This window comes from Oreochromis aureus, linkage group 16, assembly GCF_013358895.1.
Source record: "Oreochromis aureus strain Israel breed Guangdong linkage group 16, ZZ_aureus, whole genome shotgun sequence".
Lineage (NCBI taxonomy): Eukaryota > Metazoa > Chordata > Actinopteri > Cichliformes > Cichlidae > Oreochromis > Oreochromis aureus.
The window spans coordinates 20,268,557-20,283,562 of NC_052957.1; the positions used below are offsets into that span (position 1 = coordinate 20,268,557).

General features: G+C 40.7%; 1 protein-coding gene across 1 annotated transcript in view; it reads left to right on the forward strand.

The window, feature by feature from the left end:
• Positions 1-15,006, forward strand: part of myo16 (myosin XVI) — an 81,803-nt gene that overhangs the window by 27,547 nt on the left and 39,250 nt on the right. Inside the window, exons 8-17 of the mRNA XM_039600442.1 lie at positions 1,465-1,540; positions 3,463-3,613; positions 3,728-3,878; positions 4,354-4,464; positions 6,877-6,942; positions 8,003-8,130; positions 10,552-10,657; positions 11,786-11,903; positions 12,369-12,516; positions 12,764-12,881. Coding sequence (XP_039456376.1) covers positions 1,465-1,540; positions 3,463-3,613; positions 3,728-3,878; positions 4,354-4,464; positions 6,877-6,942; positions 8,003-8,130; positions 10,552-10,657; positions 11,786-11,903; positions 12,369-12,516; positions 12,764-12,881 — 1,173 coding nt within the window. The remainder of the gene's footprint in view (positions 1-1,464; positions 1,541-3,462; positions 3,614-3,727; positions 3,879-4,353; positions 4,465-6,876; positions 6,943-8,002; positions 8,131-10,551; positions 10,658-11,785; positions 11,904-12,368; positions 12,517-12,763; positions 12,882-15,006) is intronic.

A 15,006-nucleotide genomic window follows, 5' to 3' on the forward strand; every position in this document is an offset into this window, starting at 1 on the left:
GCGTTTATAAGCTTACAAAACTAACCTTGATGTGTAAAATCTGTGGAGGGCCTTGTTATTGATTTCTTTTCTTTTCTTTACAAAGTAGGACGCAGAGGTCTAAAAGTTTCAACACTGTGCAAAATGTACAGAGGAGCAAAATGTGAAGACATTCACAGATCAATAAAAAACGTGTCTTCAAATTGTGGAACAATTTCAGAGTAATGTTCCTCAATGCAAAATTGTAGAGACTCATAATTGTCTCATGAATATCTCATAATCTACAGTACATAATATCATCAGAGGATTTCGAGGATTTGGAGAAAGCTCAGGGTGCAAGGAACAAGGCTGTAAATCAGTATTGGATGCCCGTGATCTTCAGCCCTCAGACTGCACAGCATTAAAAACAGGCACGATTCTGTAATGGAAATCTCAGGGCTTCAGAAACACAGTCTGTGAACACTGTTCAAAGTGCTATCCACAAATGCAGGTTAAAGCCCTATCATTGCGAAGAAGAAACCAAATGTGAACGTGATTCAGAAACACTGATGTCTTCTCTGGGCCAAAGCTTATTTAAAATGGAGGCAAAGGGCAAACTGTTCCCTGATCAGGTGAATAAAAATTTGTAATTAGTTTTGGAAAACATATTAAAAAGGAGAGAAACCATCCGGCTTTACATTTTCTCACTTTAAACATGTGATATTATTCTAAGGCTCTATTATCTATCTGTGGGTTTATGAGTCTTATAAATCATTCTGTTTTTATTTGCGTTTTACACAGCATCCCAAGTTTTTTTGGAATTGGAACATTGGAACATTTAAATATTTTGTTCTCATTAAAGGACAATTTCTGTTTATTGGTAGTTTTGCTGGATGGTATCCTTTAGTTAGAACACTATTACAGTTATTGCTGCATAAAAATGTAAAGTGCTCTCTTTTAACAGCGCTCGTTATGTTAGGGTTAAATGGAGCTGTCCTAAAACTCATTGCATCTCTCCCACGTTGCAGTGAAAAATTTAATCCTTCTTTCCAGTAATTTGAGTCCCACTAAAAATACCTGCTGTATACTAATCCAAAAGGGGTATTCATATCAAGCATCACACTTCGGGAGCAAAGAGGGGTGGTGAAAGAGACAGTCGCTCTGTGCAGAGATGATAGTAGATAGCTATGAGGTTCTCTCACTGTGACATGTAATGGGAGATGGGCTCATTATTAAAGGATCTCCTCGGTCAGAGGCAACACTTGTGTAGACTTGTGATGTTTGACATATGCCGTGTGTAACATCTGTGAGGTGCTTGAAATTCTAAGTCTGTGTCTCGGTAAACCCTACTACATTTGCATATCCACTCTTCTCTTCACGGTAACTATAAATGTGGGTATAACCGCCTCATCTCCCGTGACCTTGTACAGGAGGATGTACAGATCTGCAATGACATGTTTTTCTAGGTTTAATGAAAAATGGTTGTGTTTGTCCCATCTCTTACAGACAAGCATTGTTAGCCAGCTCCTAAGGCATGGTGCGAACCCGACTCTGCTGAACTGCAACCAAGACAAGCCCTACGGTAACGCATTTCACACAAATGTACACGTGTGCCTAGAAACACACACAGACGTGGCAGCGGGAATGGGCAAACACATTCGAGAGAGTGGGAGGTAATGATGCGAAAAGAAGTAGGGGCATAAATTTTGTCTTATTCAGCTCAGCCCATTCAAAAGCATTAACAGTCACTGTGATGATAGAAAACAAAGAGGCATGCACAAAAACAAAATAACACCCAACCTGTGCTAAACACAAACACATTTTTGTCCTGATTAAATTTGGTTGGTAGCAGTAATTATATACCACCGGAAATCATTTGTTAATGGACATAAAGGTAGCATATTATTACCAAAAGCATGTTTTTTTTTTGTTTGTTTGTTTTTTGTCTTTTCAGCACTAAAAGAATAATTGGGTGTTAGCATGCTGCAGTAATAATAGAATCAACAGAGACAATTAACCGTTGAGCACATTTGGTTCATTGCTATAGAAGCGAACATTTCCTGGGTGACAATTCTCCATCCACAGGGGAAGAGGCGTCACGCAGTGGTTTGATGATGAGCTTGAAAACGATGCGACTCATTTGCTATGGTCGTCTAACTCACCAAAATCTGATGAATTTTGTTGTCATGTTACATCTGATCTTTCCTATGAAGGAATGTTTTGACGTTTGCTCTTAAAGTTGTGTCCTGGAATACAAATCTCACCCTGCTGGATAAACAGCTCGCTGTCAGTGTTTAAGCCTCAGTCACACAGGCCTGTTGGCGACCATCGAACAGCGGTTTGACTCAGTCACCAGTAGTCACCAGGGGTGCAAACTGGAAATGGACAACATTCGCCTTCAAAGTAAAAGTTGTACTTTTTAAAATGTTTTGGTTATAGCTGTGAGGTTCAACTTTAACTTTGAAGATGGATTTTCTCCATTTCTGGTTTGCCTCCCACTATTTCGAAGAGTAAATAGTGAATTTTTCCATGCAAGCATGTTACCAAGTAATAACAATGAGGTGTTAGATGTAGGACCCATATTTCCGATTTCACCCAGTGAGAGTCAGCAACTATTAGCAACCACTTGCCAACTGGTTGGGGAATAAGAATTTTTGTCAGGAGATTGCTAACCGGCCTTTGGGCCTGTGAGATTGAGGCCTTACACTAAAAAACACTGTAATTTTAGAGTTGAAGCCATTACTGGCTAATGAACCAGATCAATGTTACTAATGTTGTTGAAGAGAAAAGAACCACTGGGATACTATCCTGCGAGCGTCTTTAGAAATCTTAGTTGTCCATTGTGTTGTAGTGATGATATGTTTTTTGTATGTGGGCTTTGGATTTACCTCCTAACCGCTAAATTGTGGGATAAAATGTCATTTCTGCCTCTTACCACTTACTCCCATGGTGTAATCACTACTCTGACTGCCTCACTTGGGTCTTAATCAATACCCCTTCTAGCATGCAGTCTTAGAAAAGAAGTGAGACAAGCCCTTAGAGACTGAGACTCAGAGTCCAGAGCCCCACACCCCTCCAAATGACGAAAGAAAGTCAGAGCAAGAGATGAGTGCCTACACAGAAATAAAAAGACAGCTTCAAGCCATTCCAATCCCTCGTGCCCTCTTAGACCTCATTACAAAAAACGATCTTAACTCCTTCATCTGAAGCACGGTTGCATTGATCCACAGTGTGTATTCTCCACCAGTGAACACTCATTCGCACAAATTTTAAAGGAGGTTTAAGCTTGGCAAGAGAACAAAAAGGTGTACCTGTGGAGTGTTGTGACCCTTAGAGTCTTTTGAACAACATCATTACACTCTCAGTGTCTTTAGCCCCTTAGATGATAGAACTAGAGCGTACAAATCTGACATTTTAAAATTTTTATCTCTATCGAATTAAACATGCCTCTGTGAATTTCAGATCTCATAGTAATTTATCTCATATTTCATTTCATGTCGTTAGATATTGCGGTGTCAGAGCCCATAGCAGATATGCTGCTGAATGCAGAAGAGAGCTGGCAGCAGAGGCTGAAGGATCCCTCTGCTCCTCTGCCCTCCACTGACCAGCGCTATGATAGTGGGTCACATGACCTCAACACCCCTGTCAAGAACTTGTGGGTTCACATTTTTCATAATCACAAAAATTGTCACATATTATAAACCTTTTTTTTTCTCTTTTGCTCTAATTCACCTTATTGCCTAACCATCTTCTATGCCACCCTATACAGGAACCCCCTGGGTATCCCAATCGCTAAGCGGGACAGTCTGCTGGAGAAATGTGCCATGTTCAGAGAGGCAGCTGGAGCACTGAGGCGACAACCCTCTCAGGATAATGGCCTAGATAGCCCCTTTGGCTCTGGAGCCAGCAAACTGGAGCAGGTACCTTGTAATCTTACATCCTGCAAAAATCAGAGTAAGACAGTAAGTACACAGAAAATCCCCAAAGTCCAGAAGGGTTTACGCGAGACAGAAGAAAGAAAGTTCCATAAAGACAGTTTATTTGTCCTTAAGGAGAAGAAAAATATAAACAAATAAAGCATACAGACTTGTACATAGTTATATGAAACACAGGGTTTACTTGCATGTTGTTTATAAAACTCTGAAATTTGACATCATGACGTCGTATGTGTCAAATTGTGCTTCTCTTTTCAAATTTCAAATAAAACAGTTGCAAATAAATACATTTCAAACATCATCCATCCTCTGTGTTGTCTATTCAGAGCATTTTAAGAATAGATTGCTCCAAAATTAAGCATTTGAGGTCATTGTAAATCCCCAAGTTATCTTTTCAGCCCTTTCATTCTTTCTGAGACCACTGTGAGAGTTTCCATTAAACTAAGTGTATTTTCTTCAGGTGAAACTGATGCCTCCGGCACCCAATGACGATCTGGCGTCCCTCAGTGAGCTGACTGACAGCAGCCTTCTCTACGAGATGCAGAAACGTTTTGGCAACGACCAAATCTACGTAAGACTCGGCTGCCCTTGCGCTACTTAAGAATGAATTCCACTCAACATTAAACATTCATTGGAGCCCAGAGAGCACCGACAAACACATGCTCTCATGGGCTTAACAGGGACATCTAGTTGTTTATTTGTTATGGAGTGTGTTTTATACTCTGGTAATTTTCTAGGTGTTTGGATCACATCACTCATTCTTTATACACATGGGCTCTACAGTCAGCTTCCCTTAAGCATATATGCATGTATAGTATACACATATAAACTCCACGCACAGTGCATCACAGATTCTGAACTCTATAATGTAGATTATATTATGTTTTTTATATTCTGTATTAATTTTTACAAATTCAGAGAAGAACAAACCTAACAAATATTGCTGTATAGTCAAAGTATAACGATATTTTCTGTAGACCTCCGTTGTCTATAGTCAATGTCTAACAGTCAAAAACTGCTAAAACATTGATTCACTGTGCTCACTGCATAAAACAAAGGACAACCAACTATACCATCTTAATCCTTTGACACCAGTATACAGGACTGGTAAATTCATTTGAATTCAGTTTGTAAACTAGGTCCTACAATTGCACCTTTCCTTCTGTTTTAAATGCTTAAAAGTGGGGAATGATCAGTAGAGTTTAAATGAACTAAAACATTGCTGGATTTTATCTGTAAATAATAAACACCTCTCATTTCTTTATATTTTGCATTGAAAATGGGAAATAGGTTCAGACTTTAAGACACTTTGCATCGGTTGTAGATTGTTTTTTAGGACTGACACTTCTTAATATAGATATTAATCTGAAAATGGAATGAAAACAAGTGGAAAAAGCTGCCTAATGTCAAAAGAAAAACTCTGAAAAACCTTCAGAGAACTATTGTTCAAGATCACCTGAAGACTTTACAAGAATATTTGGCTCCTTCGAAGCAAAATATGAAGAAATGAGGAGTTGCTTAAGACTTTTGCACAGTACTACGCAATAACATTCAACACAATTAGGTGTTTCAGTAATCTGTACATGAGACTATAATTTTTAAGCTGAATCATTTCCCTTATCTGTTCCAGCTCTTTGTGGGTGTAAGGGTCGTATCCCATTCCAACACACATACTGAGACACATGACAACTGCGAAATCGATACCACTTTGATCGATTGGGAGAAAAAAATTAGAAGTAAAAGGCCTTCATCTCCAACAATTGGTCCATTTTGTATCTCTGTTTTATAGCCCTTCCCTTTAAAAACTCCACTCCAGCTCCACAGGGATGGAGCTCTATAAAGACTGGAACCAGATCAATGTGGAGCTATCAGTGCGCTCTCTTCTCTGTGAAGAGGCAGTGATAGTCTGTTATTATCGAAACCCAGATGGGCGACAGACATTAGGGTTAGTCACAGCGGGAGACGAGGATGAGGGGATGACAGTGAAAGGAAGTGCAAGCGGTGGATGAAGAAAAGAGAAACGATTGGAATTCAGAATATTGAAAGCTGGGTACAGGAGGTGCCCTAGATTTAAAGAAGACACTGAAATGTGCAACTATCACAATTATATAGGAGCATACCTATTTTAATATTGTAGAGCTGCACAGAAAACAGTCATTCATTGTGTTTCTTTTTATATGCAACTAAGATATTCTTAAACCGCTCAAGGAAGCAAACGCTAGCTTGACTGGCTTTAAACATAAAGTTTGCAACAAGACGTCGATGAGAAAAATAAGAGACGTTTTATTCCCGTTCATTATATTTCGTCCGTATGCCCTTGAGATTATGTGCGAAGTCGTTTGAGTTTTTAGAAAGAAGGTGAAACCAGCCGAGATATGATGAAGGCAAGAACAAAGGCGCAGAGGGCTCCATATGTGCCTAGCAGGGTGGTCAGAGATGGGGCTTTGATGAGTTGTCACTGCCTTCTGCCATTCCACCGCTAAACCCCTGATGAGAGTGGCAAGGAACTGAAGAAATACAGAACAGAAGACTCTGATTATTGACAAGCATGTCATGAGATTAAACAACAGAGTTAGCGGGTAAAAAAAACTATAGAAAGTTTTAAACACTTAATGAAAAAAACACATGAAGAACATATTGCAAATTTTGCACTGTGTCTTCAAGAATTGGGAATGTGTTCAAGTCATTAAACTGAAGCCACGGTCTTAGGTCAGAGCAGCACGTTACACAAGCCCGTACTCTATTAGGAAACATTGCCTTATAGCAATGGAAAATGCCCACACAGTTAATGTAGCTGGTAAGGACAGACTGGGACAGCACTTTTATTTCTAGGTCAGTGTTGGCTTTAGGCAGGTTGAGAGTAATTTTAAGCGGTGTCAGCCTATTTGTGTCAAAATGGTCCATCAAAGATATATTTTATAACACTGAATGAACATGTTGCTTTAGTGAAGATGACTTAGGTGTATTTTCTGCTCTTTTCTAGACTTACATTGGCCACATCCTTCTGCTGGTCAATCCAAACAAGGAGCTGCCCATCTATTCCACTTTGGTAAGAATGCATTTGAGTCACTTACAGGTATATGCACATATTTGGCCTCACGCTTGAAATTCATGGTTTTATATTTGACAAACTACACACTATGCTTAAGGAAGTTTATGATAAACGGGGCATGTTTGCAGTACAATAAGCAGGGGATAAGCAGATGAAATGGACCTTGTAGTTGATAAATAATGCAGTCTTCCTGTCAGAGTTACCCTGCGTAAGGCTGACTCTGCATCAGCCACGGAAGAGAGAAGCACTCAGACAGACACACACATACACGGTACCTCTCACCTTAAAAAAGAGCATATTTACGATAAACCAGTAGAGAAGCCTGTCAGTAAAGGATCTTTAGTTCTTTATTAACATGTGATCCCAATCATAATAAAGAGGGTTTTGGTTTATTTTAAATAGCACATAGCTCATTTTGAAATAGCTGACTTTCTGCCAGATAGAGGCTTGCCCATGTGGATCCCAGGAGGGGTTTCATGGATCTTCTGCTACCCTGACAGAATGAAGCCAAGCCCCTGTCTGGCTGTCCTGTTCCTGCCTCTGTCTGGATTTACTCCAGGCATCTATACCCAGCTGAGAGGATGTGAGGGGGCAGGGAGGAGCCAGTGTGAGAAGGGCATATGTCACAACATGTGTGATCTGCTGGCCGTCTGTCACCTCCTCTGGTCTGGTGGTCCAAAAACCATCCCCCTTTGCCACAGCCACTAACACTGGCACAGGGCACACATTGTGACATTACAGTCGGCTCGCAGTTTAATAGGACAGATACTCTCAGAGACATATAGTTACAGCTAGAAGTTTTCTTATTTATCCCTCTTGGATTTTTTTTTTTTTCATATTTTGGTTTTGATAAATATTATTGCACTCTGATGTGGTGTGAAAATGCAGATTCGAATGACTTAAACAGGATGGTAAAAGACCGCTTGTTTGTGAAGTTGACACACAATTACAATCGCATACAAAAGGTGATACCCAGTATGGTTTCTCTGTTTTGAATCCTTATCTCTTAGCTAGGCCGTGTTTGTGTCCGTGTTATGTAACATCCTCTCTTCCTCAGGTCAGTCAGTTGTACCTGAGCTCCACGGGTCGCCTTTGCTCTTCTCTGCCGCCTCACATCTTCTCCTCAGCAGAGAGAGCTTATCACATGATGCAGCAGGAGAAACGCCCGCAGTGTTTCATCTTGAGGTACACCTGCTGCTCATTCATTTGTACAGTCACTGAATGGTCTGCTCCAGGATAATGTAACATAAAAAGTCCCTAAAGTTGAATTACTGCGGGAATAATAGTGAGTGAAAGTTAAGGCGGCCACCTGGTTATATGCACCCCTCTGCCACGCACCTGTTTAGCACTCCCTGAGAGGTTAATAGCTCTCAGCCTGAGCTGAGCTGTAGGCTTGTTTAGTGTTCACACTACGATGTATGTTTACTGGGAGCAATGCGGCGTCTTGTTGTTTGTCCTCGACTGGACTCAGGCAGCTCCCTGATTGCAATTAAATCCTGCTCCGACTCTCCAGTGACATTCCCGCTGAGTTGTAACCAATCTGGCAGAGACTTAATGCACCCTCGCCATAGGGTATCCATCTCACTCACATGCACATGCACATACACACACACACACACACACACACACACACACACACACAGACTCGTTGTAACTTTGCACTGTTCACATGTACACGCATCCTTTGTCCCCTCAGTCCTTTCCTTTATCATTTCTCCTCTTGTTTTGCTTTTGTTCAAGCTTTCTGTTTCACTGTGGTTCTTCTCGCTTCTTGAAGTACACACATGCACGCGCGCACTCCGAAGCACAGACACACTTATACACATTTATTGGCAATCAGTCTCCAAGATCCCCCCGAGGCAAGAGTTCTAACAAAATGCCCTTGAAATCTAATAAAAACTGGTAAATGAAAAGACAAGCGAAAAGACCTTTGGACTTAACACTCAGCAGGGTTGTTAGTAGGAAATAAAGCGACACACATACACATAGACAAACTGTAATACAGCACACTGCGGTCATTAGTACAAGCTTCTGACCTTCTCGAGCCATCTGCTTGGTGTTACTATGTGGGTCGCAACTCTCTGCATGTCGGAGAGTGTCAGTGCATGTACTGTAGAGGTACCTTATGTCAGACTTAATATCCACTCAACAGAAAATTAAAAACAGGACCTCACTGCCAGATAAGTTGTGGCCTTAGTGGTGCGAAAAGGGGCACTCAGTGGAGCAACGTTATTGAAAGAACAGATTATGAATTTAATGGGAGGGAGTCCCTAAAGGGATGACGTCAATAGGTAGAAATTTGATGACTAATAAGTCACACTTATTCTTCCAAGGCACATACACAGCAGTGTATCACAAAGTTTAAGTTGCTCCCTTTTACTCTTTCTGTTTTCATTTGTTGTAAAAAAAAAAAAATCCCATTTAAATACACGAGATGGATAGATCGCTTGTCACTCGACCCTGATTACTGCCAGACCTTTTGAATCAAGAAATCACTTAAAGAAATGATAAAGTGAAGTAGGCTAAAAGATCTCAAAAAATAACACATAATGCCACAATTTAAAGAAACTCAAGGACAGATGTGAAACAGTCATTGACATCTATCAGTCTGGAAAGAGTTGCAAAGCTATTTCTAAAGCTTTGGGACTCCAGTGAAACATGGTGAGAGCCATTATTTACAAATGGAGAGAAGCTGGAACAGCAGTCAACCTTCCCAGGAGTAGACGGCCTAACAAAATTACTCTAAGAGTGCATCAACGACTCGTCCAGGAGGTCACAAAAGAACCCAGAACAACACCTAAAGAACTGCAGGCCTCACTTGTCTCAGTCAAGAGTTCATGATTGAACAATATCATGATTGAACAATAAGAAAGAGACTGGGCAAAAATGGCATCCATGGGAGAGTTCATGGGAGGCTCGTCTCACATATTTTCACATTTTTGGAACATATTCTGTGGATGGACGACATGAAAGCAGTAAAACTAACACGGCATTTAATAAAAAGAACATCATCTGAACAGTCAAACATGGTGGTGGTAGTGTGATGATCTGGGGATGCTTTGCTGCTTCATGAACTGGATGACGTGCTGTAAATGATGGAACCATGAAGTCTGCTCTCTGCTAGAAAGCCCTGAAGGAGTACGTCCAGCCATCAGCTTGTGCCCTGAAATACAGTAATAATATTAATCCACAGGGATGTCAGAGACTCATTAATAGTTATTACAGACGCTTGATTGCAGTTTTTTCTGCTAAGGGTGGTAAAACCAGTAATTATGTGTAGGGGATAATTGGATAACTTGTTTTTCCCCTTAATAAATGAAATCAAAATTTAAAACCTGCATTTACTCTGATTATTATTTAAGTGCAACAAATGTGCAAAGAAATCAGGAAGGGGGCAATTCTTTTTCACGGCTCTGTAGACTGATGGATAGATTTATAAGCACAGCAATGCATGTTTATAGTACTGAAGATTGAAGAGTTGAGGCTGAAACAGTATAAAATGCTGCAGCATTAGAACTTGAAACAGTAAGGGCAAAGGCATGTGAAACAATTTAAGTACCACCAGAGACAAATCGGCATCTTTTGTCCCTCCCTTTGTCTCCATAGTGGCGAGAGTGGCTCTGGGAAAACAGAGGCATGCAAGCACATAGTGAGACACCTGACAGCCCGCTCCGGCGCCAAAGGCTTTATGCTGGAGCCCAGAATGAAACATGTGAGTTAGGACTTATCTGTCTACAAGCTTTTCTTTTCTTTTACACTTCAGCCAGCCAACGGGTTGGGTGTCCTGCAGCCTGTCATAACTAAGGACCATGTGCTGCATGTGTGTGTGTGTGTGTGTGTGTGTGTGTGTGTGTGTGCTAAGCAGTCATGTATCATTTGTTATTCACAATGGCAAAATGCTGCAATACTAATCCACTGACAAACGTAATGTTTGTGCGTTTTTCCTGATTCTTATGTCTCACTGTGCTTATTACTTCTTTTTCCTGCAGTTCCTGTGATAAAAAAATACTCCTCCAAAATAACATAGCAGACAGCAAAGCAGTGCTCATAACTGTGTGAATATATCCTACTGTTCCTCTGTCACTGTGGCAGGGGAAATAATAAATGTATGGATTAGCATACCATAGTACTGTAGTCTTTTCATCTCTGCTTGATAGCTCTTCATTTGTCAGATAAACCATTTGCACATTAATAAACTGTTTGATGGCATCATCAACACTTACAGCCTGAAGAGGGGTTGTTTAAAAAAATGACTGTAGAGCACTAATGATCACATGCCCTTAATAGGATACGTTCTTGTGGATCTGGAGAGGCTACAGCTAAGAATACCAAAGAAGAGATAAAGCAGATAGACATAAAATAAACATACTGAAGTTTTGGGGGGTTTTTTGGAATTAAGGAATTAAGTGTCCTGAAAAGTGAAAGCCTTCACCTCGTGAAGGATTCATATTCTTGTGCTTCCAGTTGCTGTGGTTCAAATTTGTTCAAGGCGTTTAAAACGTGAGGCACCTGCGATGCACTCGCTCCGTCTTCCAGTTAGTTTGTCAGTCATGTAACTATGTGTAACATAGCAGCATGTAGCCTGGGAGTGCTGTGTTTGGATGAAGTCATCGTTATGCAGTTAATATCTGGGTCAGCTTGCTCTTATAATTCTGGTAGCATGCTGTTTTGAGTGCTCAAATAATGGATGTACACTGACATCTAGTGGTAGAAAGTGGAAGCAGGGCTCCACTTTTGCAAGGCATGTATTAGAGATGCTTTAAGTATAAGTAATAGAAATATATAGATAATAAAGAAATTCTAAGAGACCATAATGTGATATGATTGATGGGAAATGCAGGTCAACTGTGTACTGGAAGCCTTTGGCCACGCTAAGACCCAGAGGAACAGCAACTCAAGCCGCTTTATCAAGCTGCTGACGATCCAATACTGTGATAAGAGGAGGACACCACTCAGAGGTAACCTGCATTTCACGCAACCATAACGCTGGATGTGACTCTGTTGCACGCATCAAAACAAAGAATTTTAATCAGAATGTCTCTGTTCTGATTGGATTCACACAAGATAAAATATTTACCATTTTTGTTCCACACATTTATTCCTGAATATTAAAATTATTGTCAGAATAAGAGAGTAAATTTCCATTGTTTTCACATTCTCAGCCACTGTATTTGTGATTAAGATACTCTACTATTAAATCCACTTTCTTCAAGATCAGTTGCACACCAGCAGAGGGCAGCAAAATCCCATATGTCTCTTTCTTTTTATGTGAATCACCTTTTTGTTCTTTTACTAGTTTATTTGATCCCTGTCGACTGGTCTTTCAGTAGTGGCCACAGATTTACATTTTTCACAACTGCCATTGTTAAAATGTGATTTGCACTCCCCTGTTACTGAATTATCAACACATTTTAATGTTTTAGCCCATGTATACACCTATATGCTGGAGAAGTCCCGTCTAGTCCACCTGCCTGCTCAACAACACAGCTTCAAAATCTTCTATTTGATGGCTGAGGGCCTTTCAGCTGAGGAGAAGAGTGCACTTTACCTCAACAACGTCTTGGCTCATAGGTATGCGGCTGTCATGGGCTTTATATGTTCTATATTAATAAATGATTAAAAAAGTTGTAAAAATGACTGTCGGTTATGTTCCTGCTAAAAGTTTAGATCTCACAAGCTACAGTTCACACAAGCCTTGATATAATACACGCATATATGATGTCCTGTCCACAAAGATCATATGTGTCACTTATTAAAAAATAGTTTTATTTTATGAGTATCCTTCACTATAGGTTGTGTTTTTCCGTCCGTACTGCAGGTATATTAGCGGAAGACTTCCAGGGGAGAACCCTCCAGTAGCTACAGCCTCTACCCAGAGTAGAGAACATCTTGCGGCAGTCAAACAAGCCCTGCGAGCCCTCGGCTTCAACAAGCAGGTATTGATTTGCACAGCTGCACAGCACGGTGTTGAGCCAAAGGTTACTGACAGCAGGGAGAAATAAACGTTGTCGTGTCACAGGCCTTGAAGTCACAAGCCACACAGGTCACTGATGAGATATTACATCAGATTTTCTTTTCTGAGATTGCAGCTGCCTGAAACCAGGCGATGGAACTCCAAGGGCTTTAGGCGGACCTAAAACTGTAGGCTGAACCTTCCGGTTTATCTTACTTTGCGAGTAGAATTAACCGTCTGGTTTTGGTTCATCTGTAAGGTGAAATATTTCAAACAGATATCCTGTTATTCCTGTTAAATAATGACAAAGATACAGGTAGCTTCTCTTGATTGCATGAAATAATGAACTGAGGGATAAAGAGGGCTGCCAAGCACCCAGAATTTGTGTATTCGCAGTTAAATTCCTTGAAAAATTTCATGAAGCATCTGTCTACAGAAAGCATGAAATGTATGTGACCAAACATACCCCATTCTGTCATAGCAGATGGCTGCCCCTCCCTGAGCCTGTATCTGACGGAGGTTTCTTCTTGTTAAAAATTAAGTTTTTCCTTTCCACCTTTGCAAACTGCCTGTTAATACAGGATCGTTGGGGTTTTCTATTGTGGGGTCTTTGCCTCACAGTATCAAGCACCTTGAGATGACTGTTGTTGTGTTTTGGCGCTATATAAATAAACCTGGATTGAATAGAATTGAATAGTCAAGGAGACATTGATTTATGCTTACAGAGTGCATGCAGTGTTCACTGGTACAGTCCATCCTGTCCACCACCAGCTGTGCTCCCAGCCCATTATCAGGTTCTATACTTAGATTCCAGTCAGCATCTATCAGCACTGAGTGACCATCATCTCACCTTTTAATCCAGTAGCAGTCAGTATACACAGACAAGGCATAAGGGACAGAGGGATAGAGCAATAGATAGTGGTATTATCAGAGGGCATTACTGTCCACTGGATAAGCGAAGGACCAAGGGACAGAAGAAGGGGTGGGGTAGTAGGAGGGAAGTGATAGACCCCCCATTGGTCTCTGTCTAAGCTCTCATCAGGGGATGGCTCTCAGTCCAGAACCAAAGGTCAACTGTCATTAACGCTCCCCGCAGCGCCTTTTCTCTCCCCTGCTCTCGTTCTTCTGCTCCCTAAGCGGAAGGGTCTCTCCATGTATAGAGTGTCAGACAGAGACTAATGCTTGTTTATCTCAGAGATATCAGCTCCAATATCCTGCCTGGAAAGAGCACACTCGCAGACATATTCGCATGTACACAAGCACACATCCTCAAACTCAGACATCCCCCTTTCAGAGATTCAGTGCATTGTTTAATGGGGTATTCCATTAAGCGTCCTCTACTCAAGGGCACAGAGGAAGAGAGGTAGTGACAGAGGAAGAGAAGCGGGTGAATCGAGTTCGGAGGACCTGTGAATCATAACTGTTGAATTTTCTGATATTCGTGCTGTTTATTTGCATTTTGCATTTTGCTTGTTCTACCATTCCTGCTAAAAGAAAATAAACCTTAAAAAAAGCAAAATGATTACAAAACTCCAGGATTCCATTCTAAACCACAAACACACATGTTCTAGTACGTTTAAATTAAATTAAAATAAAAACATTTTAAAATGAAAGCGGTTTCCATTAAGTCAAGTGCTTCAGGAACAACCTCACTGTGTACTAACATGCCTGTAAACACATATCTATACATGACTATACATGCACACTCAGTATCTGTTGGCGTAAACAGGAGTCACACGTTGCTTGCTTATATAAGACTCTAAAGAAGAAGAACAGAAAGTAAAACCAGATATTTCTTTGCTTGGAGGCTGATCGTGTGAACACATGAGTAGTAGGTGAGCGGTGGTAAAGGAGCGCTCACGCGAGACAGACAGAATTAAAGTGCTTCTTGGCTTAAGTTTTGTGACGTGATTCAATGCGGTGTTCTGTCACATCAACATACATTGTCAGATCGGCATACGTGTAGCACAAAGTGAGCTATATTTGTTAGACAACCATATGCTGTGAGACCAGCAGTAACCCTAACCATAAGCATACATCAGTAAAATAAACATCTTTTACTTTTACCGTTTATCATCTCTATGCTGAACTGACAGCTCATGGTTGAA